Source organism: Heterocephalus glaber, unplaced genomic scaffold, assembly GCF_053883595.1.
Source record: "Heterocephalus glaber isolate CG9 unplaced genomic scaffold, H.glaber_assembly_v1.0 deba00001532, whole genome shotgun sequence".
Lineage (NCBI taxonomy): Eukaryota > Metazoa > Chordata > Mammalia > Rodentia > Bathyergidae > Heterocephalus > Heterocephalus glaber.
In genome coordinates this window covers 27,111,204-27,136,107 of record NW_028258330.1, presented here as the reverse complement: position 1 = coordinate 27,136,107, position 24,904 = coordinate 27,111,204, and the positions used below count along the sequence as shown (strand labels likewise).

The window sequence follows — 24,904 nt, the reverse complement described above, 5'->3', positions numbered from 1 at the left end:
TCTCACTGCATCTTCCAGGCTGGCCTTGAACTCACTATGTAGCCCAGGCTGGCCTCCTGAGTGCTGGGATTACAGGTGTGTACCACCACGTCCAGCCTAGGCCTGAGTTCTTCTCAGGCTCTATCACTCTCCTTTCTCCCAGCTGTCTGTATCTCCTGGTGGAATGAACATCCTCTCCATAAGCCTATTTGCACTTGGTCACTGCCCAGTTAAAAACTTGCCTGGCTCTCCAATTTCCCTTAGACTCAGATCTTCCATGGCCAAATCTGTCCTGGTGTGGTGCCTCTTTTACCTGCCTCCAAATTCTGCTTCTTCTGCCCCTAGCTCAACCCAACTTCCCAGTTTCATACTCTACACACTGCTTCCCCTGTTTCCCACAAACACGCCTCACTGATGCTGCCTCCAGCAGGCCTGGGGGGCATAGAGGCTGGCATAAGGTTGCTGCTCACTAGCATTTGTTCAGTGAACAAAGTAAATATGCACAGTTTCTGCTCCATCTTCTGCTTTGCCTGCAACTGTCTTCTCCCTCACATGCCCTACCTGGCTTTCAGGACCCTGATGAAATTCTACTTTTTCCAGGAGATGCTTCCTGACTCTTTGGGAACCTCCTGCACAACATCCCCTTTAAATTCCTTCAGCACTTAAAGTCTGTAAGGCGCACATGCCATGGTTTGCAATTACTTCAAAAAAGAGGGTCTTGTCCCCCATCCTGGCTGTCAGTGTTATGAGCTCAGGCTTAGAACAAGAGCAGCACAGGACAAAGCACACAGCACTCTAGAAACTGGCAATGCCACAGGTCTCTTTTGTTCATCTGACAGACCGAGAAGCCAAAGCCAAGCCACAGTAATCACCTTCCCACTTGCAGCCCACTGGGGCCCGGGGTGCCTGCTGCTACTCACTTTGGTAACATGGGTGGTGGTAGAGGTTGAGAGGGTTTCCGCAGTGGCGCCGTAGGTGCTGGTGAGGACATCTTTCCCGATGATCTGCAGAATATAACCACCCCCACCCCGGGCATCAGGTCAGGACACTGGGCTCTATAGCCATGGGAAGGGTAGAGAAACCCAGGGGCGAGCAGGGGCCCTAGGAAGTGAAGTTTGGAAGCCAAGATGCTCTGAACCATAAGAATTCAAGAATACCAATCTTCAGGATCCTAGACCCATACAATTCTCAATCAGGGTGTCTGAGATTCCTACAGCCTGAGATTCCTGAGGCCCAGAATCTTAGTAACACTCTAGCATTCTGGAATCCTGGAGGAATGAATGGAGAGATCCAAAGTAGAGATGTAGCCCTCCCAATCCCTCATCCTGTTACATCCAGGAGCATGTTCTCTCTAGAGCTAGATGATGAGAACAACAGCCTTCGAGAATCAATGAACTGGAAAAGACCTCACAGAGACCAACTCAGAGTTATGGGCAAGGCAACCACAACAGTGCCAGGCTCAGAATCCAAGTCTTGGACTCCTAGTCCATCGCCCTTCCCAGTTGGCAACTAGGGTAGATGCAAAAGAACCATCACAGGCACCCTCAAAGTGAGGGGCCATTTACCCTCATACTACCAATGACTTGCTTACACACGACAGGGAAAACTGAGGAGACATTGGGCACCAGGAAGCCTGTGGGCAGTTGAAAACGTGCCTGTTTCTTTGTGCTGCACTTAAAAGGGCACTTTCTGGGCCCAACTTATGCTTGCTGTGGGCCCATGCCCACGTTCTCAGCTCCAAGTCCCCTAGCCTGAGCTGACCCTGCCCACTTACCGGAGAAAGAGAACGGATTTCCGTGGCCACCGTCTGTGGGCCTGGGCTCATGGCAGCTGCCCCCTTCCCGGACTTGAGACTGTTCTCCTGGGGAAACAATAGCGCTCAGAGGGCCAGGTCTGAGGTGGGCAGGCCCCCAGGATGGCTGGAGCACGTAGTCACATGGCTCTCACAGCCACAAGGTTGAGTAGTAACACAGAAGCAGAGAACTGAAGGCAACATTCAGTTCAGTCTCTCATTCACTTCTTGCCCGCTCATTCATAGATGCAACTGTACACTCACTCATTCAACACAATTACTCACTGAACAAACATATACTGAGTGCCTGGAATTAGGGGCACTGTGGTGAACAAGATATGGTATTGCCCTCCAGAAGCACTAATAAAGGAGTTGGAACACTTGGGTTCTTGTTCTGGTCCTGCCATGTTCTAGTCATGTGATCTGGGGCAGAGCCACTTCTTCCCTACAGTTCCATGGATTCATCTGTAGCAAGGGATCCCTGCTCACTCTTATAAACACCTCAGGAAGCTAACAGAGGGGAAAGGGCCTCAAATATCAAAATCTGTAGGATAAGTATAGGGGCAACAGACTGACCATTAACAATATTATAACTACTGTTTTCTGCGTATTTGTTATGTGCTAGATGTTATTTTAAGGATGTTACATCCATGATTTCATTTGATCCTCATGACAATTGTAGGAAATTGTTTCTAATATCCTGTTTTATAGATGAGAAACAGGCAGGAGGGCAGAAACATGTTAAGTGGTTTGTTCAAGTCCTCCAGCAAGTTAGTAGTAGAGCTTGAAGTTAACACCACACTGGGCAGATTCCAAGTCCAACAGGCACTCGTGTTCTGTACCACTGCTCTACCCTGAGATTCTCATTCTTGAGGCAGCTCTTCTGGTCCCAGCTTGATTCCTGGATTTAGTTTTCCATGTCTGTCCGGGGCACAGCTCTCTGCTACATGCCACTTCTGCATCATCTCAGGACTCAGCTTTGTCTGTTCAGGGGTCCAGCACTGCCCATTCTGCAAATCCTTAGCCAAGTGACTCCAGTCCTGGTCTGTGCATGGCACTGGATCCGGCCCTCTGCCTGCCTGCCAAGGGATAGGGGAGGACAAAAACCCTTTGCTTCCTTCCTGCTTCCCCCTCACATGCTTCCGGCTGAGGCTGTTGGTGACCTGGTCACTTGGCATGTCACCACAAGGCACTTTGCCAGAGGCACCTGGAATCCCAGAATGGGAAGGCAACTTCAGGCTCAGTGTTTCTTTTTTCTGGAACAGCCACCAGGCCCTTGTTCTTTAGGAAACAGCCACCAGACCCTTGGAATCCTACTGTTACTTGGGCAGTTCTCCCATGAAGCCTCTTTTTATCTCACTGCTCCCTTTCCCAGGGCCAAGCTTCACCTCCACCTTCACTGAAAAGAGAAGCCACTAAGTGAGATACAAGTTGTTCAAAACAAAGGTACTATTGCCCTCCCCACCCCTCCAGTATCCTCAGCCAGTCCCTCTGCCTTTCTCTGGCCTAGGCAAACCCTCATGTGCCACACTCAACCATTCCAGGGCTTCTGCTGCCTCATGGAGAGGCCCAGGTGCCCTACCCCTTTACCTGTAGCCCAGATCTTCTCAAATTCTAGACCTTGAGGACCAATTATTTCCAGGACCTTTTCCTAGAAATGTCCCATAGGTATCTCACAGTCATCAAATCTCAAATAGAACTAGCTTCCTCCTCCACTGATACATGGGGTGCAATCTGTTTATACCAGGTGTCAGGTGTCACTTGAGGGGGATCACACTGCTGGACCTCTCCAAATTTCTGAGTCAAGAGGTCTGAATCAGGGCCATCTTCCTTTTTCACATGTGCCAGGGACCATACTGTAAGAACCACTGGCCAGAGAACAGCATCCCCATTCCATATTTCCTCCTGTCACCCAAATCTTCTACCAACAACTTAATCCTGAACCTCAAGCCTTCCTTGGCATTCACCTCCCTGAACAAGGCCTGCCCTGGTTGGACACCAGCCCCTACCCTACTGCCCCACCTTCTCTTTTATGTTTTTCACAGCGTGGGCCCCAGAGCTCAGGAAGCTGTCTTCTCAGTGCTGGATTCACAGTTCCTGGCGCAGTACTTCACACATCGTGGGTGTTCAATAAATATTTAGCAAAGGAAGGAAAGAAGCAGGAAGGAGGGAAGGAAGGAGGAGGGAAAAAATTTTTGCTTCAGTCCATGCTCCACACAACTTGTTATTCTAGACACAAAGACATCTAATTGATGATATCATGCTCCTACTTTAAAAATATGATTCCCCATTGTATCCAGAATGAAGTCTAAACTTCATTCATGACACGGGAGGCCCTTCAGGCTCTGGTCCAGCCCTTCTTTCCTGCTTCTTGTCCCCATGCTCCTCCTGCACACACTTGACACCTGGCTTTGCTGACTATCTGTCTTTCCCCTAACACTACCCTTCTTCCTTCTCCTGCCCTTACACCTGTTCTTCCCACTGCCCAGAATGCCTTCTCCTGTGGCCATCCCTTAGTCCATGCTTCAGGCACAGCTCAGCTGTTCCCACCTGGGTGACATCCTTCCCAGCTCCTCTTGGCAGAGGTATTACCTGTAACTGTCTTCCCAGGGGTCCCCAGTCTAGCTTTATTACACTGTTGCATGAGGGAAGGAAAGAAATAATGGCAGTTCACATCTACAGACCATTTTCTATGTGCTAGGCAGTGCTCTCGGAGCTTTGCATAGATACTTTAAGTTCATCCTCACATGGTCCCTTTGAGGTATGTGTATTACTGCCTCTGCCCCATTTTATGGAAGTGGATGATACTGAGGCTTGGAGAGGTTCAGATGACTTGCCCAAGCTCATCCAGCCAAGAAGTGGGAGAGCTGGGCCTTGTTCACCACTGTGCACCCAGGACCTACATACAGTGGCACAGTACATGACCCAGTACAGGTGCTCATGACAATGACAAGAAATAAATCCTAGCAGGCAGTGTTTTTCCTCAACTCTGTATCCCTGTACCAGGCAGACAGTAGAGACTCATCAATGTTTCTGGAACAAATGGATGGATGGATGGATGGATGGATGGATGACATTACTGCCTGCTCACCATACAGACAAATTTAAATTTAGCCCTACAAGGATGCCAATGCCCCGTGGTGAAGGGCTGGCGGAGGGAATGAATTATGTAGCCAGGGAGACATGCGCAAGCTGGTAACTTGTTTGGGCTTACTGACCCTAAAATACTTGTTTATTCAAAACCTACCTCCTGAGGAGTCTAAAGTAATGGAATTCTTTTCTCATATGTATGTCAAGGTTTGGCAAGAGAAAGCAATTAAAAACAACTCTCCATAGCTCAAGACAGATCTGGATCAGGCATTGGTACCTTTAGAACACCTGATGTTAAAAGCAGGGCTTCCAGTATCAGAACACCTGGAGTTAACCTGGACTACTACTTACTGGTTGTGTGACTTTGGCTTAGTCACTTTTCTTCTCTGAGCTTCAGTTTCCTCATAAGTAAAGGATGTAGAAGAAGGACCATCCACCTCAGTTTCAAAATCCATTCAATGCTCTTAGCACACGCCTGGCCCCATAACCTGTGTGCCAAATGCTCTCTGTTCTATTTCATTATCAAAGGCCCTGTGAACTAGGCTGAATGATGATTATTCCCATTTTACAGACAAGCACACCAGAGGCCGAGGATCTTCCTTCATGGGTCAGACAGCAAATAGAATCACAAGGTTCCTTGGAGAGTCAGACATACTGTGTCCAACTCAGGTTTACTACCGCCATCTACCGACCATGGCAAGGAAGTGGCCTGAGACAGGAGAAAACAAGCAGCCACCAAGAGGGTGGGCCCCAGGGAGGATTTGCAGGCTCCTCTTCAGCTTGGAGGCGAGATTCACCAGTGGAATCTCATGATAGGATTCACGCACACTAAGAATCAAATAGTACTATCGTCCCTCCGCCCCTGTGTGGCTGAGATGGTCCAGATACCTGAGGCGCAGAGGTTTTACCTCCTGCCATTCAGTTGGAAAAACTGGTTTGATGCTGTGTAACTAAGGTATCAGACAACACACCTTTGACTGTGTGTCTCATGTCTGATGCTGTAAAGGCAGCTGAGGGCTTGCTGAAGCAGCCGGACAACATTCCCTTGTTACATGGCTATTTTGGGGCAGTGGGGCTGGCCCTAGGGGAAGCCGCCTGAGTTCCACTTACCATGGTGGTCGATATGGTCTCTGTGGTGATGGAGGGGGTTGTTGTCATGAACTCCTTCCCCAGTGGGGCACTCCCATCAACCTGCTGGCCAGATGAGGAGCAGTTAGGGACGGAAGCAGCCAGACCTCCTGTGGCATCTGTCACCCAAGCTCATGGCATTTGCAGTTAAGAGTTTCAGGCTGTGTGAGTGAGCGTGCACAGGGTGGTCCACACAAAGAATTATGGAGGGGCCTCCCAGACTTGCCCTTCACTTCATTTCAACTGTTTTATCTGACAAAGAAAAAATACTCCCAATTTGACAAATTCGATCCAAATCTCAGTGCACATAGCCTTTGATCTAGCAATCTGTAGGAATTTACCCTTTGGATATGAACTTGGAAAAGTTCACCAAGAAATATGAACTAGGAAGTTCAACGCACCACTGATTATTAACTGCAAATGACAAAAACCACCACGGGTCCACTGATGGGACATAGCAAAATAAAGTAGGACTTGCTTCCTAAGTGAGACTAAAGAAAAGTAACATGGGAGCTGGGCATCCTGGTGCATGCCTGTGATCCCAGCATTCTGGGAGGCTGAGGCAAGAAGGTCGCAAGTTTGAGCCAGCCTAGATAATTTAACCACTTAGCAAGACTCTGTCTTCAAAAAATAAAAAAAGATGAGGGGAGGCTGTGGATGTAGCTGGGTTCAACCCTCAGTACTAAAAGAAAGAGAGAAAGAAAGAAAGAAAAAGAGAGAGAAAAAAGAGTAAGGCACAATGCCAATTGGGAGCAATTTCTAAAATACTTATTAAGAAAAAAAGGTAAGGTGTAAAGGAGAATGATCATTTGTGTAAAATTTTTAAGTATATAGAGATGTAGGTATCTACACTGGCATGTGCATACATTTTTTTTTTCTAGGAGGCAGTATAAGAAAAATTTCATTTGGTTCTATTTGATTTTTATGACTGAACTTTTTCGTTTTGTTGAAGTCAATAAGAGTTATTGGGCTGTGATATTTCAGGTCATTTTTAGTTTATCGTTTTCTGTATGAAAACAAAAAATGATACTAAGACAAAGCAGGCCAGAAAGGAAATGCAGCTTACTCATGGTCGCACAGCCCACCCAGAACTCAGAACATTCTGGAAATGACAGTTGCCCATGTTATTGATTTGAGTCTTATTCATTCTCTCTCTCTCTCTCTCTCTCTCTCTCTCTCTCTCTCTCTCTCTCTCTTTCAGAATTGAACTCAGGATCTTGTGTATGCTAGGCCAGTGCTCTACCACTGGAGTTATATTCCAGGCTCTTATCCTTAAGATAAAGACTAGTCACCAGGACAAGAAAGATCCCAGTGTTGTAGTTCTTCCACCCAGGAAGAACCAAGAAGGGATCTCTCAGACTCATAATCTCAATTTTCAAAGTTTAAAACCCACGGAAATGGGAAACAGTGGGAAATGCACTGTAAATAGTGCATCCATGTCTGTGTATGTCAGTTTTCTCCAGGGTGCTAGGGAAGCTTCATTGTGTTAATACAAACAACTCCCCCTAACTCCCACAAGTTTGTTCATTGTACCAATCTAATGTGGAATTGCCATGCATTAAAAAAAAAAATGAACCCAGGTGAGCTGTTCAGACTAAATCAGCATTGGAATTTCTCCCTCTTCTCTCTCTAAGCAACTGTGGGAAAAATCTCTTCACCTCTTTCGAGTAATGTGAAAACCGGGGTCTTAATCCACTAGTCTTAGCAACACTCCCAGGGAAGAGGAGACAGGATTATTCCCATTTTATGGACGGGGAAATTAAGATTTTTTAAGAAGGGTGGTCTGGAAGCCGGGTACAGTGGCACATGCCTGTAATCCCAGCTACCTAGGAGACAGAGATGGAAGGATCATGAGTTTAAGGTCAGCCTGGGCAAAATAGCAAGACCCCTATCCCTCTCAAAAAAGTAGTAGGGGCCAGGGATTTAGATCAGTGGTTTCACCTCCTGCTGTGCAAGCGCAAGGACCGGAGTTCAATCCCCAGTACAAAAAGAAAAGAAAAGAAATAGTAGTATGGTCTGCCCCACTCCTCCCACCTCTGGAGCTCAGGGTGGACACTGAAACTCAGAAAAGCATTGGGATTAAAATGGGGGTTCCAGGGAAGCTGAAGTGGGAGGGGATGGCTGAGAGGCTTGGGCATGGCAGTGAGGACCACACTCCCAAATACCCAATGCCTGTGAATGCCTGTGCTCAGGCTATAGCGGAGGTGCAGGCTACCTGGGTGTGGTCCAGAGTGGAGACTCTGCTCTGCAGTACAGCCTCTGGCTCAATCTTCTTCCTGATGGCCAGGCTGCTGACAGTCATGGTTTCTGTTTTCACAGGCTATAGAGAGATGAAGGGGAAAACTTTGTAACTCAGGAGCAGGACTCCTGCTCAAAGACAATTATGGTGCAGGATTGGCAAATTATCTCCTACCCCTCAGCTGGCCAGGTCTCTGGGAAGGCATCAGGTTAGGGAAGAAGAGGCACAGTGTGATGTCACAGACAAGAAGCTCAAGGGGAGACCCAGGGCCACCACCAGCACCAGGCAAGTCTGCCCCATACCCTGTCACTGCACCACTGCCAGGGGTCTGCATATCTTTTTAGACTCATTAAAAAGACATTTATAATTCCATTCATAGCACACCCTGTGCCGGGCCCCACACTAAATGTTTTCCTTTTATATATAATGTCGCTGAATCCAGAAAGATTTCCACAGCTAAGCTTCTGCTATCTGGTTGTTTCATTTGAACTGTTGTTCAGAGTCAGAGTCACACATGTGGAGGCCTCCAGGGGCAGCAGGAGATATTAAACCATGGTGGCATAGGCCTGTAATCCCTGCATTCTGGGAGGCTGAGGTAGGAGGATTGTAAGTTTAAGCCTAGCCTGGGCAATGTAGCAACTTAGAAAGATCCTTTCTCAAAATAAAAATTGAAAAAGGGAAGGTGATGTAGCTCAGTGCATAAGGCCTTAGGTTCAACATCCCCAGTACTTGGGGAGGGGGGTAAGAGTGAAGGGTCAGCGAGGACTGTAGAGAGCATGCAGGATTCCACTCAAGTTTGTCCAACTGTTACCAGGCCCTCTGAGCAACGAGACTATCGATTTTTCTTTTCTTTTTTTTTTTTTGGTACCGAGGATCAAACTTGGGTCCTTGTGCTTGTCAGGCAGGCAGCCAAACCACTGAGCTAAATCCCCGGCCCTGATTTTTCTTAATGATATGGAGAGCCCTGGATTTTATACTCAATGCTATGATTTTTAAATCAGAGTCAAAGAAAACATTTGTTGGCCAGATCTAGCCTGAGGCTGGCAGTTCACCACTTCTACTCTAAGAGTCTTAAGCTAAATGATCAGTCTTCTGAGTCCTCCACCAGGCCTAGTCATAGCTATGTCTACTTTGGGCCTTCACATACATGAGATGAATGGACAAATGGATGCTAAGTTGTCATCTACCAGGGGTGTAGGGGCGGGATTCTTATAGATGGCTGTAGCCATTATTTTTCAAGTCATTCATTCAGTTCACCATCTCTTAGCACTGAGTATGTGCCAGCTTTGGAGGACTTGCCACCTGATGGGACAGCAGACCTGGCAGCCATTGCTCTAACTGCACTGGATAATGCTGGAGCAGAGGCATTACAGGGTGGGGGATACTTCTGCCCATGTTGGCCAGGAAACCGACGTGAGCTTTGTCTCCAATTAAGGAAAGTTTACAAGGCAGAAAAAGATTGGACAAACCTTCCATCCTGAGGGAACAGCATGAAGTGACAGCCCAAAATGGATGAGCTGGTATTTCACTCCTTAGGAATGTGGGAGAAAGGCTTGGCTAGCAGTGGTGAGGGGGCAAAGGAATATCACGGACAAAGATGAGTTTCAAAAAGACCTCTCTGTAGCTCTATGGGGGAACCACAGAGCAGAGAGGCCCAGACACTGTATTTCACCTGTGTCCTCCTGGAGGACTATATTTCCTCTTTTCCAGAAGTTTCCGCTGCCATCCTGACCCCCCCAGGACCTGAGAATTCCCCAGGAAGCCCAGGCCCCAGGGAGATGAGAAATTTGGGCCTGGATCAAGAAAAGCCTTTCAAGTTTCAGACCAAATTGCAGGACCCCTGAGAGTCCACAGATGCATGCTCTCTGCAGGTGCCATGCAACACAGGTGGGGAGCCGAGGAGCCGAGAGAGACCAGAACACTTGTCATCACTTGACCTCAGCAAGCAATGGGCCCATGGGGTTAAAACACCAAGAAACGCAAGTTAGGGGTAAACTGACATGGCAAACATGCGGGCACAGAACCATGCTGTTCTGCACAGGGCAGTCATGCAACACAAGACAGCTTCAGGCCACAGCTGGATGCTCAGTCTTCTTACACATGGCCCAGGGCCCTCTGAGCATGCAGTGCTCACATGGGCCCAAGTCTCCATGAAGCTCCACTGTACCTCAAACTGGGGCATATCTGGGGTGGAGCAAGCCCCTCGTTCTGGGCTGTCCTCGATGCCCCCAGACTCATCATCTTGGCTAGGTGGCCCCTTGAGATCCCGGGAGAATACCAAGCCCTCGGTTTCCGAGTCACTTTTGTCCTGGTCGAGCTCAGGCAGGCTTCGGGAGAAGTCTTCAAAGGCACTGCCATGGTAGTCGCCAATAACAGTGAAGTCAACCTCAGCCTCCAGACTGGACGTGGAGCTGACCGTGATACTGGAGCACTTGCGTTCAATGGCCAGGTGGTTGTCCTTCAGGAACACTGCATCCCTCTCCTGGTCCTGGTCCTCGTCTCCCGTGTCACTCTCTGGGGCCCGGGGACGTGGTGGTTTGACTTTCTCCTCCGAGCCCTCCCTCAGCCCTGCTCTCTATGGCCAGATAAAATCAGAGGAATGGGGATGAGGGGTGGAGAGAGAGAGAGAGAGAGAAATCAAGACGGTCAATGTCAGAAGAAACCTTGGGGCTATGTTGATGTCCTGAATGGAAGAGGTCAGGAAACAGAAAACACCCCCAGAAAAGGTTCTTTGAAATCATACAAAGCATAAAAAAATCCAAAAGCTTCTTAAGAGTAGGATGGTCCTTCTTGAAGGTTTCACACTGATGGCAAAAGCAAGTACAAAGCAAACATCCTGCCACGGAGTCCTGGGCAGGAGGCTCCTTCCAGGGTTGGATCCAGGAGCCTATCAGAAGCAGCACTGCATGAAAAGGCAGGGATGGAAGCCCAGACCCCAGGCCCATCCGTGCAGGCAACATCAAAAAACAAACTAAGGAGGAAGGCTGGGGACTCTGGGAAACCCAGGAGAGAAGGCAGAAAGGCTGGAGCCAGGAGCTTTAGGAACACACAGGAAGCCAGCATGGCCTGTCAATTTCACTGAATCTCCGTGGGAGGGGTGAGCATCAACCAGAGGGAGGAACAGTACAGGGTCAGGCCCTCTGGACACCAGCTTCCTGGGAGCCTTGCACTCCATGCATGTGCCATGGGCAGGTCATGGAGAGGAGGTTCTGGTCCCATCAGTGTAATTGACAACTGCAGGCCAAGGAAATGCCTAAGGGAAACCAGCAATTCTTATCCAACATACATACCTCTCAACTGGCCTGTCGGGGATTAAACACCACACATACATTTTTGGCTGGTTTATGACTTTTTTTTAAAGACCAATCTAACATACACAATATATATTTTTAAAACTCAGCTTCAGTTTGGGAGAGTCAGTGTGCTTAGAGATTCACTTGCTAAACGGGCCTCCACTTAGCCAGTTTCTGGAAGGTGGAGAGGTGTGAGGAATACATTCCAGACAAGCCAGAGTTGAGCAGCCACAGGCGGGTGCTGCTAGAGCAGGTAGGAATCTAAGGAGCGATGCATTTTGGCCAGGTGAAGATGACTGGGTCATCAGAGCACAGAGGGACTGCAGAGACCTGAGGGCCTGAGGGGCTGGCGAATCTCAGGCGCCCCCCCTTCCCAGGGGTGTTTGCTGCTAAGCTGGTGAAGTGTTGCTCTTCCCTGACCGCATCTCCGGATTTTTTCTGGATTAGAGAAGACAGTTAGTCTTAAGGAGGCAGAAAGAAACTTGAGAGGGAACTGGAGTGGAGGATGGAAACCTCTAGACTGGCAGCTTCCACAAGGCAGGAGACCAGGGATGGGAAAGGATGAAGATAAATCACTGGAAAAGCCAAGCAAGACAAGTAGGAGTCTAGCAGGTGGGAACAGCAAGGCAAAGCAAGTACTGTATATAATTTGCTGCTGGTGGTAGAACCTTCTCAACGGGGGTTGTGCAACCCTCTGGGCACCAGGTTACACCAAAAGCTGAGGGTCTTTGTGGCCAAGCTAACATGGGCCAAGCGGATGGTCCCATCCTTGAGCCTGGTCTATTTTCAGGCCCATTTAGGGAAAAGATCTCATAGGGATGGATAAGCAGCCTCGGGTTGCAATAATGATGAGGGGCCACCAAAACATGCTTCTAAAGAGCTACTTGGCATGCGGTCAGCCCCCAGGGGTGGGGCGCACTGTGGGAGCAGGGTCGTACATGGCCAGTTACCCCAGTAGTTTTCTCCAGCGTGGTTTTGCAGGCTGAATCAGGGGACATGAGCACCAATTCTGGACATCTTTCCTGGTGGGATGTGGTAGAAAGGCCTTCCCCAAAGTGTCTGGTAGCCAGAGGCATCATCGAAGAATCTGTAGCTTTGGGACCGTCAAAGTCCCCTGGGGGCTGGAGTTGCAGGAAGCCCAGGTCTAAAAGCTTACTCCACTGTTGCTCTACCTGTCCTGAGGAGGCTTCTGAAGATTCATTTGAAAAGACCCTTGTTTCACCCTGACTGGCTCGGCGAACCTCAACTCCATGGGTCTCAAATATCCGAATTTTATTGGCCACTGAGGTCTTGCTAATGTCTTCCAAGGAACCCTCTTCGACCCCAGACTGGAAAGAGGTCATCTCCTTTTGCTTCCCTGAAGGGAACACCAACCCCAGGGGTATGACCCCCTCAACTTCTCCTGGGATAACTTTGGGCTTTCTGCTGACAAGTGGAGGTGCCTTTTGCTCACCCTCTGTGTGAGGCCACACAGTCAACTTGACTTGGTACTTGGCCTCCAGGCTCCCTTCAGGAGGATGGACATCTTTGAGAAATACAGGGAACTGATCTCCAAAGGGATCCCTGAGCTCTGAAGGTTCCCCTGATCCCTGAGGGACCAGGCTTGGAGAAGTGTCCTCCAGAGCTACCAAAGCCTCTGAATGACCGGAGGAGGTTGGCAAGGGGGTGATCACCTCCATGTGAAGGAATTCTGGGGCCTCGTGGTCCCCGGTCTCAGGTTCTTTGGTTTGGGTGTGATCTGCTCCCTGCTCTTTGGGAAGGAAGTTGTCTCTGTCTGGTTTGGCTGGCTTTCTAACATGAGGAGGGATGGTCCACAGAAGGGCACAGGCCTGGGCGTCCAAGTGCACACCCCCTACTCCATCAGGGAAATGCTTTTTTAATCTTGTTGGGGGACTTTTCTCAGCCTTTTCCATTAAATCTCTACTCTCAAGAGCCTCTTCCTCTTTGAATGCACTGGCTGTTGGGTGGATAAACTCTCCTTCCAATCCCGACCGTGCTTCTTCCCAGTCCTCAGCAAATGTTTGATCTGGAGAAAGTTCCTGCAGGTCACCTGGTCTTCCATGGCTGCTGAGTGACCTGGGCCTTTCCTCTGAGGAAATCGCCACGTGGGCTTCTTCCTTGTTACTGCCAAAGGCTGCAGCAGAGCCCATCTGTTCTGAGGAATTCAGCTCCAAGCTGTCTAGGAGCTCCATTGACAACTCCCACCTAGTCTCACTTCCGGGAGGGGCATCCAGGTGCTCTTCTCTCTCCTCCATGGGTGGAGGGAGGACTTGGTCTTCAGAATCTTTCCCTCCATAGTTTAGATAGAAGCTCTTCTCGGCAAATGAGGTATCAGTCTCATCGCTTGAGTCGGTTCTGGCTTCAGCATGGACTGGATCCAACAGAAATGACTGGAGCTCTGCTTTGTCAGAGCCTGGAGAGGAGACGTCCATCTCTGCTGGCCTGGCCCATGGAGGTATGGGTCTTCCACAAGCCCACAGCTGCTGCAGCCCTTTCCTCAGCTCTACCTCGTCCTCCAGCTGACCATCTGAGAGGTGGTGGCTCCTGAAGAGTGCCTCACTGGTACCCATCCTTAGCTCAGAGCTCTTGAGGGGCTTATCTGCCAACATGCAGCCCAGAGCATGGGCAGCCTCATCTGAGTCTCCCCCAACCCAGGGGCTTTCCTTCCACACTGACTCAAAGTCTTCTGGACTTGCGATCATTTTCCCTTTCTGCTGAGTGTTTGCTCTTCTGGTTCCCACCATTTCTTCTGTGGCCACTTCAACTTTGAACTTGTCCACCAAAATGTCTACCTTGGAGAGTCTGCCATCAGCAAGGATATTGGCAAGGACTGCCTCACTTTCTTCCTGCTTTGTGGTGGCCACTGTTAGGAAACTGAGTTCTTCTGGCCTAGTGTACTCTCTTTCTATAAAAACCCAATGCTCGGAACCCTGTGTTTCAATTGGAGCAAGAAGAGTTAATATAAAATAGCATGCACCTAAGGGTGGGTCCCATTTCCCTCTGTAAGAAGGGACCAACCAGTCTACTACCATTCCACAGTGGGATGGCATGTCTCCAGAGCTGGCCAGAGAGAGAGGCATGATGATGATGCCAGTCATACTCATCAAGGCTACTCTTCCCATTAAGGCCCCCAAAGTTACCAACCAACCCTTCTCAATCACTGGCCCCAAACTGATAAAAAAGGCACCCATGTTAACAATGGGAAAGGGGAGATCCATGGATGGGCCAGGACTCTTCCTCTTTTAATAAAATAACTGCCACGGTCAGGAGGAAAGTACTTACTTCACAAGGAATCTTTGAATGCTACAGCTGAAAGAGTGCTTAAGACATCATCCAGTCTAATCTCTCCATTCTGTAAAAGGGGAAACTGAGGCCTGGAAAAGGTCAATGCCTTGGCCATGGTCACTATTTGTTGGTGGCAGACTTAGGAAGAGAATGTCTGGTTTATGATGCCTGAGATCTTTGCTGACTTACTTTATAACTTGGAACATGGGTGCCAACCGTGATCTAATGTCAAGCCAAGGAGAAGAACTGAGTTGAGCTGGGGATTTAGCTCAGTGGTTCCGCCACCTGCCTTGCAAGCGTAAGGTCCCAAGTTCAATCCCCGGTATTAAAAAAAAAAGGAACTGAGTTGAGTTCCATAGGCTATAGCTTGAGCTCTGACCTTTCTATAGGAGCTTCAGGGAAGGAAGCAGATTACTAACAGCAAAAATGACAAATGGCCAGGTTAATGTCAGTCAGTGCAATGGCTTATACAGCTTAAACACTCTGGGGGTTCAATCCAAAGGAAACAAATACCAAGGCCCATCCTTGGGGTTCAATCCAAAAGAAACAAATACTAATGCCCATCCTTGGGCTATTCTAACAAAACTCATAGAGTAGAAGAGGACTAAAGAACACATCCCGGAAGGAAAAACACCGAAAGACCTAAGAATGAGCATGGCCCACAAGGACCAGACAGTGGTACTGTCAAACTGTCTCAGAATGGTACCCTCTACCCCAGCTCTTCAAATAGTGCTTAGGAGGGGATGATGGACTTCTAGAATCGATTAAAGAAGTAGGGCTGGGGATTTAGCTCAGTGGTTCTGCCTCCTGTCTCGCAAGCGCAAGGGCGTGAGTTCAATCCCTAGTACCAAAAAAAAAAAAGAAGCAGGAAGGCCATTGAGGTTTTAATCTCTTCTTGGGCCACCAAATACTTTTTTCCCACAGAATTTTTTTTTTTGGTGCCAGGAATTGAACTCAGGACCTTGTGCTTGCCAGCCAGGTGCGGTCCCACTGCGCTACATTCCTGGCTGTCCCACAGAATCTTAATGGAATTCCATCTAGTATGTAACACAAACACTGGGAAGCCCTGGGGAAGTTGGGGGCCTGGGCTTCCCTTGTGCCCTGAGGATCTCCTGCTTTTGAAGTCTCTGCCCTGAGTTGAGTCCCTCAGGATACACACATGAAAATCAGTTTCCAAGACCAGGCCTATCAGAGGAACAGCATTTTGCCCAAGGCCACAGAGCGAGCCAGGGATAAAGATAAGGTAGGCCTGGAATCCAGTCCCTGACCCCAAGCTCTGTGAAGTACGTCCTTGCCACCTGGCCATGACGGCCTGTATGGCAAGATAGGCCCAAGATGGGTCCTGACAACAGGAGGGGAAAGGTCTGTATGACCTTCAGGCTATGGCTGTCAATCCCATAAGAGCTGGAGGATTTCAGCGATCAAGGGAGTACTGTAAACCCGTTCCTTTCACTCCATTTTAGCAAATCACATCTCTGTGATAGGGAGGGAACTAGACCTCGTAGGAGGATCAACAGGAAATAGAAATAAAAGGAAGGGGAAGGTCCAGACAAAGTCTATCTAGCATGGGTTTCTGAGATTTTGTTTCAGGTTGTTAGACTTTCAGTACCACAGCACTTGAACCAAGACAGGAAGGTGCTTTGAGAGCTTACAAGAGGCAGGTCTCTCCTCCTTGGCTGGCAGGATCCTTTACCTGTGTCCTAACATCAGCCTGCCAATGAGGGCCAAAGCTGCTCAACAAGACCCCTTCTGGAACATTCCTCCCCCGGTTCTAATTAGTAACTAGGTTAGATAAGCAACAGTGTGTGGGGTAGGAGCTGGCAAAGAATGCAAAGAAAAATTCTGCAAGCAGAAAAAGAGAAACTTGGCATATTGGTTACTAGGTACCACACAATGTCAGCCTTTGGTCTAAGTTATTAAATTAAATTTAGTGTGTTTGGCAACCTGCGATGTGGACATTGTTATCTTCATTTCTGAAGGAGAAACTGAGGCACCCAGAGGGGAGGGAACTTGCACAAGATCAAAGTGAGTCGTGGGGGAAAAAGAAGGTGTTCTGCTTCTAACACATAGAAGTAGGTATGTAGGATGCTGAAGGAGGAGGAGGAGCGGAGGACTGAACAAAAAAGAGGGAGAGACTTCTCTGGGCCCAAGGCACTGGTGGAGCCACACCTTGCCCCATTCACAAGATGGAACAATGTAGGGCACTGAGCAGGGAAACTCCGTCCCTTGTTCAGGGCATTAGCCCTGAGCTTGGACCAGGAACCAGAAAGCCAGTTTGGTTTCCATACAAGACACAGACAAGGAAAAACTCCAACCAGGCAGTTCTGCTGACACTGCTTGTTCAGGCCCTGTCTGGAGCTCTACATCAGATTTGGGGCCTCACCCTTTACAGAAAGGAGGGTGCCCAGGATGAAGGCCCCTCTAGAAATCATGTCCTGGGACAATCTGCTGAATGGGGTGGGAGTGTTCAGGGGGAGAGGAGGTATTCAATCCTCTGAGGGTGGCCTGGGGGAAGCTGCAGAGCAGATCCATGGGCACCAGAGGGCAGGAGGCTGACAGGCTGCTGATCCAGAAGGGCAGATTTTTCAGTCAATACAAAGAAAACTTCCTAATAATGATTAAAAACAAAATGAGCTGCCATCAGGACAGGGAGAGCCCCCTCTGTGGAGGAGGCTGACGAACAGCTGGCAGGATGCTGAGGAAGGGGGCACTGGGAGGCTCCTGTCCCAGGACACGCACCTGCCTTTGTTCTAGGAGCATCTCTGGGCTACAGGACCTCACTATGTGCTTGACCTTGGGATGCTGTTGACTCCTATCCTATTGTCCCTCAGAGAGTGCTTGTAATTTTAGTTTCTTTACAGGGACAGCTGTGATTTATATTTTACCATATCTGGTTGACTAGTAGCTTTCTCATAGCTGCAAACACATTTGTAGCAGCTACAGAAATTTTCTCTGTGAAAGCAAAAAGGTATATGACCTTCCCCACACTCTATGCCAACAGAGACTAGGAAACAAAAGCTTCCCCAGCCACTGGGTATGGTGGCAAATGCTTGTAATCCCTTGAACTTGCCCTGGGTTGAAGGCCAGCCAGAACTGCATAGCAAGACCTTGTCAAAAAAAAAAAAAAAAAAAGCTTCCCCAGCTCATCAGTACTTTCCAACCCTGTCAGTCTATGAAATCCCAGTGGGGAAGGAAGATGTGGCCCCTGATGCTGGTGTCTGGGTTTCATACCCTGCATCCACAGGATGTTCCAAGAACCCTCAACTTGTTGCTGTCCTGGGCCCAAAAAGCAATGCCCTCCTCACTTAGAATGCTTGCCAGACCTATACTTCTACGAGCCCAAGGATGCTCCAAGAAGAAAGATGTTTGCTTTTGTCTGCCTGAATATCCTGAAAGACCCAACCCTAGAGGAGATTGGAGAGCTGGAGGCAGAGGCTGCATGGAAGGCCATGTCCTGACTGGCTATTGTGAGACCGTATCCAGGTTTCTGAACAGAGACAAGATCTAGGGAAGGAGGCATTTAGGGGCCATCATCCCTAATCCCAAGCCAAGAGGTCAGAGCCTGCCATGGGAGTCTCCTGCCTCACCACGGCCTGAGAGATGATGTCCGCCATCCCTGTGAAGCTGGGGGGATTCAGCTGTTCTGTCTTTCCAAGATTGTTGCAGTCCTGTCTCTCCTGATAAGCAATTTATGAGGGAGAGGGGCTGGCCCTTTATGGATCCCTGGGATGAGGACACTTGCTGGTTACAGCATGGGGACAGAATGGGGCACCCTATTCCCCTCTGCAAGGCAGAGTCTGGTCCATTCTCCTCACCCCAGAAAAAGGTTTTGTTTGTTCGTTTGTTTTAAACCCCAAAATATCAGGGTGGGCAGGAGGCCCTGGGAGGAAGGGGCACAGGAAAGTGAAGACAGTAACCTCAGGTGATGCTGCGAGGCTTTTCTGAGTGAACACTTCCAAGCCTGTGGCTGCTCCAGGTACCAAGTCCTGCTGAGAGGCATCCTGGGTCCTCTGGGACTGCTGGGGAGGCCCAGGGCCGAGGAAAAGGACAGAAGGAGGAAGTAAAGAAGGGACAGAGACAGGAAGAGAGGGAAAGAAAGCAAGAGAGAGATATACATGGAGCCCATAAATAGCCCAGCTTTATAAGTCCCCACATCCTTAGGACCAATGGATTTGGTCAGGAAGGAGCCACTCTGTGTGGTAAAATAAGAGAGGGCATCCTTTTCAAGGCACTTAAGGGAGGGACAGAAGCCCAAGTGGGCTGTGAGCAGTACTGTGGCTTCCAGCCTATCCCTCATGGCCTGCCCTCTAACATTCTGGGATTTTTTGAGCCACACCATTTGGACTCTGATTCCAAATCTGCCCTGTGTGTCAGGGACTTGGATTATACTTCAATCCTGCAGTTGGGGTTATAATACCTTTTTAAGTTATCTTTAAAACTAAAACATGGATTTGGCAAATGGGAACAGTTCCAGTTCCTACTGTTTTCCCCTTGGCCTAGATGGGGCCCAATAAGCTCTGAGGAGGCTTCTAGGAATTGTGGATGATGTGTCCCTGAAGGAGCCACCCCATAGCCCATATTTGGATCAGCGATTCTGGTCACTTTCAGCAATGGCCCTGTGACTGTCTGGCACTTTCCTGTTGATAAGATGCTTTCATTATTTCATTATTTCACCCTTTCTATGGAGTGGAAGTTTTGGTCCCCTTTAGATGGACCAGTCAATGAGACTAAGAGAGGTGAGGTCAATCACTTAAAGGCCCAGTCAAGTTCTTGTCTACGGCTCCTTCCCATCTCCCAAGTCTTCAAGGGCCCCTAAATGTGAAGGAAGCCTGTAAACCAATTTATAAATGGTATATCACTCGAAGGTGGGCTCTGTACTGTAATTCTTTTCAGCAGTGGAGACTATACTTCTAGGGACTGAGCTGGTGATGGAACCCTCTTAAATCCCATCTTCTAGCAGTTCCAACTATCACCAGCAGGTGGGGCACACACCCATGCCAGGCTGCTCTGAGATCCCAGGGATCGAGACTTCAGCTGAACTGTGCTCCTTTCCCTCTGCTGGAGTCTGAGCCTTTCCAGACTCTGCATCTCCCCTCACCTGAGGCCAGCCAAGACCTAGCTCACCTTGGGACTGATTAAAGGTCACTCTGGCCAATTCTTTCCCTAGGACAGGAGGTAGAGGAAGAGGGAGTGCTATTTACTGGTTCACTACAGAGGTCCAGCCTAGTGTCTTGGTTGTGCCAGGAACCACAGAAGTCCTCAGTAGATGCAGAGGTTCTAGGGCACTGGCCTTAAAGGCCCCAGAGCATCCCTCATTTTGTGAATCAGCAGCTAGAAAATCCCAGGAGCTTCTCTGAGCTTCGCCTCACTAGGCAAAGCCCTGTTTTCTGCTGGGCTAAGACCATGTCTAGTACAGATTCAATCAAATGCTCCAAATTAGATCATGCCTGCACCATCAGTTTTTAAAGCATTACAGCGAAGCACATATACAACTGACTCTACACCCGGTCTTCACATGATTTGGTTTTGCTCCAAAGCAGCTGTGATTTAATGGCAAATACAGTGATCGGGGACATAAGAAAAGTGGCTTATAGTCCTTCCTCTTAGCTAAGATGCCGAACAGATTTTCTTCTTTCTAGGCCTCGATGTTCCTATTTGCAAAAGGAGAACCTTGAATCAAGAAAGTCCCAGGAGTCTTTCCAACTGTGATTTAAAGTTAACCTTTTTTTATAAAGGATTCTCAAAATGAAATAATAAGTAACTCATATTTGACACCAAGATGCCACCTTGGTCTCCTTCCATACATTATCTTTTGAGCCTCATGACATCCCTATGAATATCTCTACAAACAGAGCCTCGAGAGAGATTAGGTAACAAGCCCAGAGTCATCTAGCTAGCAGCAAAAGAGACAAGAATTCAAACCCAGGCAGCATTAGTCTAGACCATAATTGGGTTTGAGACCAGGGAGCAGCAGCTCTAGAGAGAAAACACTTATGTATAAACTGGGGTAAATATTGCTAAGATTTAGTAAGTGCTAAAAATAAGTTTGAGATTATAAATACAGGAATTTCCCCAATCTTCATCTCTTTTTCAATTGAGAAAACACCTCATACTTTCTACTCTGAAAGGTGGGTCATGTGGAGTCCTTTTCTGAAGCCTCAGGAGCAGGTCTGTTCATATGGTGGAGTCTCTTCCCTCTTGTGGACTCAGAGGCTACTTCCTAGAGGGACCTTGACCCTACTGTTTCCATAACAGGCACAAAAAGGTGTAGTTACTGGATAGGGTTATGGAGAGTCTCAAAGTTTAGTATGAAAGGGAGCCAATCATCTAAGGCACTTGTTTAAAATGCTGGTTCCAGCACTCTCCCACAAAAAAGTTGACTCAGTAGGTCTGAGGCTGGGCCCTGGAATGTGCATTTCTAATAAGTACCTCTTTCCCATTATACTCTGCCTGATGGGAGGGGAGTACACCAAGCTACCATAAATCTTGGAGTTTTCTATGCTTCAGGGTGGTCCCTGGGACCCAGAATTCCAAGATTTAGTGAATTTGTCTCCCTTAGCCTTACCAGCCCTGAAGGCAGCAATGGGGTTGTGTAATGGTGTAGAGGATGCGTGAAAGTCACTATGTAGCAACCCCAATGCCTCTTTACCCAAGGTCCCTGTTGAGGACTTCATGGTGAGACCTACCTCACTGGCTTTCTCAGGGGTGCCCTTGGGAGAGGGTGAGGCAGGTGAGGAGGGGAGCCTGCGTTCCCGCTCCCAGTCCCGATCCCGGTGGATCAGCTTGCTGTTGGGCTCCTTCAGGGTCCTCTTGAGCTCATTGATGCTGGCCTGATGCTTCAGCAGGACATCCTCTGGCTTGTCCAAGAACTAGGGATGGACGAAGAGGGCAGTGGTATTAGCTGAACAGCTCATGGTGGGCAATGGAGGATGCAGGGATGGTGGCAGAAGTTGCATTATGATTCACCTCCCTGACACTGTCTTTCCTCACAACAGCCCCAGGAGCCAAGTGGGGCAAGAACCATAAGCCACAATAGAACACTGACCAAAGGACACTTGCAATAACAGAAGGGACTCCAGTCAAATCACCTTCTCTTCTCCCCTGACTTTGGAACATCCAACTCAACCCAAGTCCTTCAGGTCTGGGTGAAGTTGCCTTCAGTGCTAGAAGCCCAGATGTGTCAGGTATACAGGTGATACCCCTCTGGTTATAACCAAAGCAACAGCAGACAGGGTCCACCAGAGTGAGAACACCCTGATCCTGTTTACTGGGCTGCTGCAGTGCACTCAGTGGCTCCCAGATTCCTCCCAGACCTTGATCCCTACCTCTGGCCAAGACTTGAACCCCTGTAATTAGTGATGTCCAGGTTAGGCCCCTCTGAGCCCAACATGTGCAATTTCTCAGGCCCTGGGGAAGCCTACAGTGAAGATATGCCTACAATCAGGGCCATCTAGAAAAATGGGTACTGCTCTCTCACCCAGGACCAGGGGCCAGAATGAGACTGTGCAGCCTTCTGTGTTGTAAGCCACAATCTTCCCCACCTCCCAGGATTCTCCAGATGCCTTGGGTACTGACTTGCCAATAGCAGATGGGGTGAGATACAGCCACATAGAGCCGAAGATGCTGCAAGGTGTTCAGGAAGATTAGAGATCAGGAAGAAGAGGGGCAAGTCCCAGGGCTGGGCCCAAGAACTGAGCCAGGTAGAGCTGGAGCTGTGGGTATGCCGCCATTAAACTGCTGGGTCTGGGCTCATGCCAATGCAGCACAATGGAGTAATCTGCCTAGGCCCAACAAGGCCAGACGAAGCTGTTTATCTGCCTGCTTCAGGGACACAATTGGTGGGCTGACAGACCAAGGACCTTATGGGCAAGGCCTCATGGTAAGCCTGTTAAAGGTACAAAATGGACAATCTAAGCTTATTAAAGTCAGATAAGGTGGCTATGGGAGGACTACCTGGAAGGTAAGTTTCCCCTTGGACAAAGCTAGAATCTTCTGCTGGGCTTATCTCTGGCATCCAAGGATCCACTGTGATTGACTCCTAAGCTCCCTCTGGAAAGAAACTGATCCCACCAAGGCTTCAGCCTTCCCTCTAGACCTGTACCTCCAGCCTCCCTCCCTCCTTTCCAGGGCTGAGCTGCCTGCTGTCTGTGAAGTCAAATCTGACAGAGCTTGCATACAGGGTAAGTTTGGGCTGAATGCTCAGTGGGTTCCAACCTGAGATGATTCCTTACTGGCCCACTGGCTCTGTGGGCATGTTGTGGTCCTCCCAAAGGCTACAGGGAGCAGCAGGGTCCCTGGTTGAGGGCCTTGGAGAAATCTATCTGAATGCCTTGCTGTGTGGACAGGGCCCTGAGGAGACCTTCCTACGACCCTCAAAGACCTTAGCTGTGGGCCAGTCTTTGGCTCTTTCTTTCAGCAGCCCAAGGATAAAGCCCTTCTCTTGCACTTAAAGTTCCAATGGAGGTTGCATATTGTAAACAGAAAGAAGTGGTGAACACAGGAAGAAGAAGCTAAGGGAAGCAACAAATGGGAAGAAGAAGAGGAGATCAGAGAAGCCATTTTTGGTGGAGGCAGGAGCAGTCCACCCCAGAGGGAGTGGAACCAGAGTCTGAGCAGATGTAGATGTGCTCCAAGGGCTCCTCCCTCCCCGCCCCAGCCCCCTACTCCCACATTTGGTTGCCAAGAGATACAAAAGAAGCTTTGAGTGAGGACACACATGAGATGGAGGCGTGACCAGATAATGCTGCGGGGGAGATAAGTCTAAGGAAGGGTCGGAGTGGGAGGTGGGAGGATGTGAGCTAAACAGAAGCACAGAATGGCCTGGAAGAGCCAGTGGACATAGGTAGGATGGTCAGCAATGAGAAGCAAGCATGGAGTACCAAGTGTTCTGGAGAGGCAGAGGGTGAGGGTGGGTGGAGGGTAGGGGACAGGAGGGAGGGAGAGATGGCTGGCTGGGGGTGGAATCTGAGCAGGGAGCTGGAGAGATGATCTTAATGGGGCGGGGGGGTAAGGAAGACTGGGGAGGGTGGCGAGGGTGGGCAGAAATGAAGCCGAAGCTGAGATGGGGCTGGGAACATGAGCCAGGATCGGAATGGCTAGGTAGGGAGGGACAGGTCCCATGCAGTACCTCCTGCTTGTGTCTTGGCGTGGTTTCCTGCTCCGGCTAGCGGGATGTGGTAGGAGGGAAAGGAACCAGCAGAGTCAGTACAGCAAACAGACTGAGATACAGTGGCTGGCCTGGTACAGCAAGGCAGCCAGTGCATTCCACCCAACCAAGAAGTGCAGGCCGGGGAAGCTGCTGGGCCACCTTCAGGGCAGTGGGTTAGCTGGAAAAAGGCACAGGGTGGGAACCAAGGACTGTTCCAGAAAGGCAAAGAAGGGGCAGGAAGTCTGGAGGCAAAGTGGGCAGAGCCCCACTTGGCAGGTGGGCAGCATGAGTGTGTATGGGGTTTCTTGCTTCTGACAGCAGTGGGGATTCAGGCACCTGTGCTCACATGGCAGAACTGCATGGTGGAAATAAAGCTGCTTTACAGCTCTACCAGGAGGAAGCCATGCCTGGCCCAAGTGTGCCCATTTTGTTTGTGTGAACCTGCTGCTTGCATATCTGTGAGCACAAATCTAAGGGTGTGGGCACATATATGTCTAAGAGTGAATGCACATGAAGCTGAGACTGCATATTCCTGTAGGAGCATATCCTGGGTGGGGTATGTGTGTGCATCAAGTGCAGGGTGTGGCAGCAGGAAGGAGACACACCTGCACCTCACTCTATGAGGCCCTTCATGACATCTGATCATGTCTGGGGAGGAGGGGGCCGATGAGAGCCAGATCATAGACAAAAGGCAGAGAAGGAGGGAACCACAGGAGGCCTGAGTCCTCCAGGGGACAAGCAGCCACTGAAAAAGCTGGGCAAAAGGAAGGAAGAGCCCACCCTCATCCTCACCCTCACTATGGATGTCCAGGTACTGTGCACCACCCAAGGGCAAGGCCCTGTCCATGGGTCACCATGTACCAAGGGTACTTGACCATAGTCGCAGGCATGTGAAGGCCAACACTGAGCCTAGATCTCAGTTCAGCATCTCAGTACCCAGGGTAGAAGGT

At 49.3% G+C, this 24,904-nt stretch overlaps 1 protein-coding gene across 35 annotated transcripts in view; it reads right to left on the bottom strand.

The window, feature by feature from the left end:
• Positions 1 to 24,904, bottom strand: part of Epb41l1 (erythrocyte membrane protein band 4.1 like 1) — a 127,502-nt gene that overhangs the window by 10,035 nt on the left and 92,563 nt on the right. For 5 of the 35 annotated variants that reach the window (XM_087189106.1, XM_087189107.1, XM_087189105.1 and 2 more), the window contains 10 exons: positions 23,934 to 23,969; positions 21,493 to 21,675; positions 18,724 to 18,825; positions 12,460 to 14,451; positions 11,852 to 11,959; positions 10,396 to 10,803; positions 8,205 to 8,309; positions 5,972 to 6,055; positions 1,754 to 1,840; positions 900 to 983 (listed from right to left, as the gene is read on the bottom strand). In XM_087189106.1, the coding sequence (XP_087045232.1) occupies positions 900 to 983; positions 1,754 to 1,840; positions 5,972 to 6,055; positions 8,205 to 8,309; positions 10,396 to 10,803; positions 11,852 to 11,959; positions 12,460 to 14,451; positions 18,724 to 18,825; positions 21,493 to 21,675; positions 23,934 to 23,969 (3,189 nt within the window). The other 30 variants (XM_087189115.1, XM_013066692.2, XM_087189116.1 and 27 more) reach the window with 22 other exon arrangements.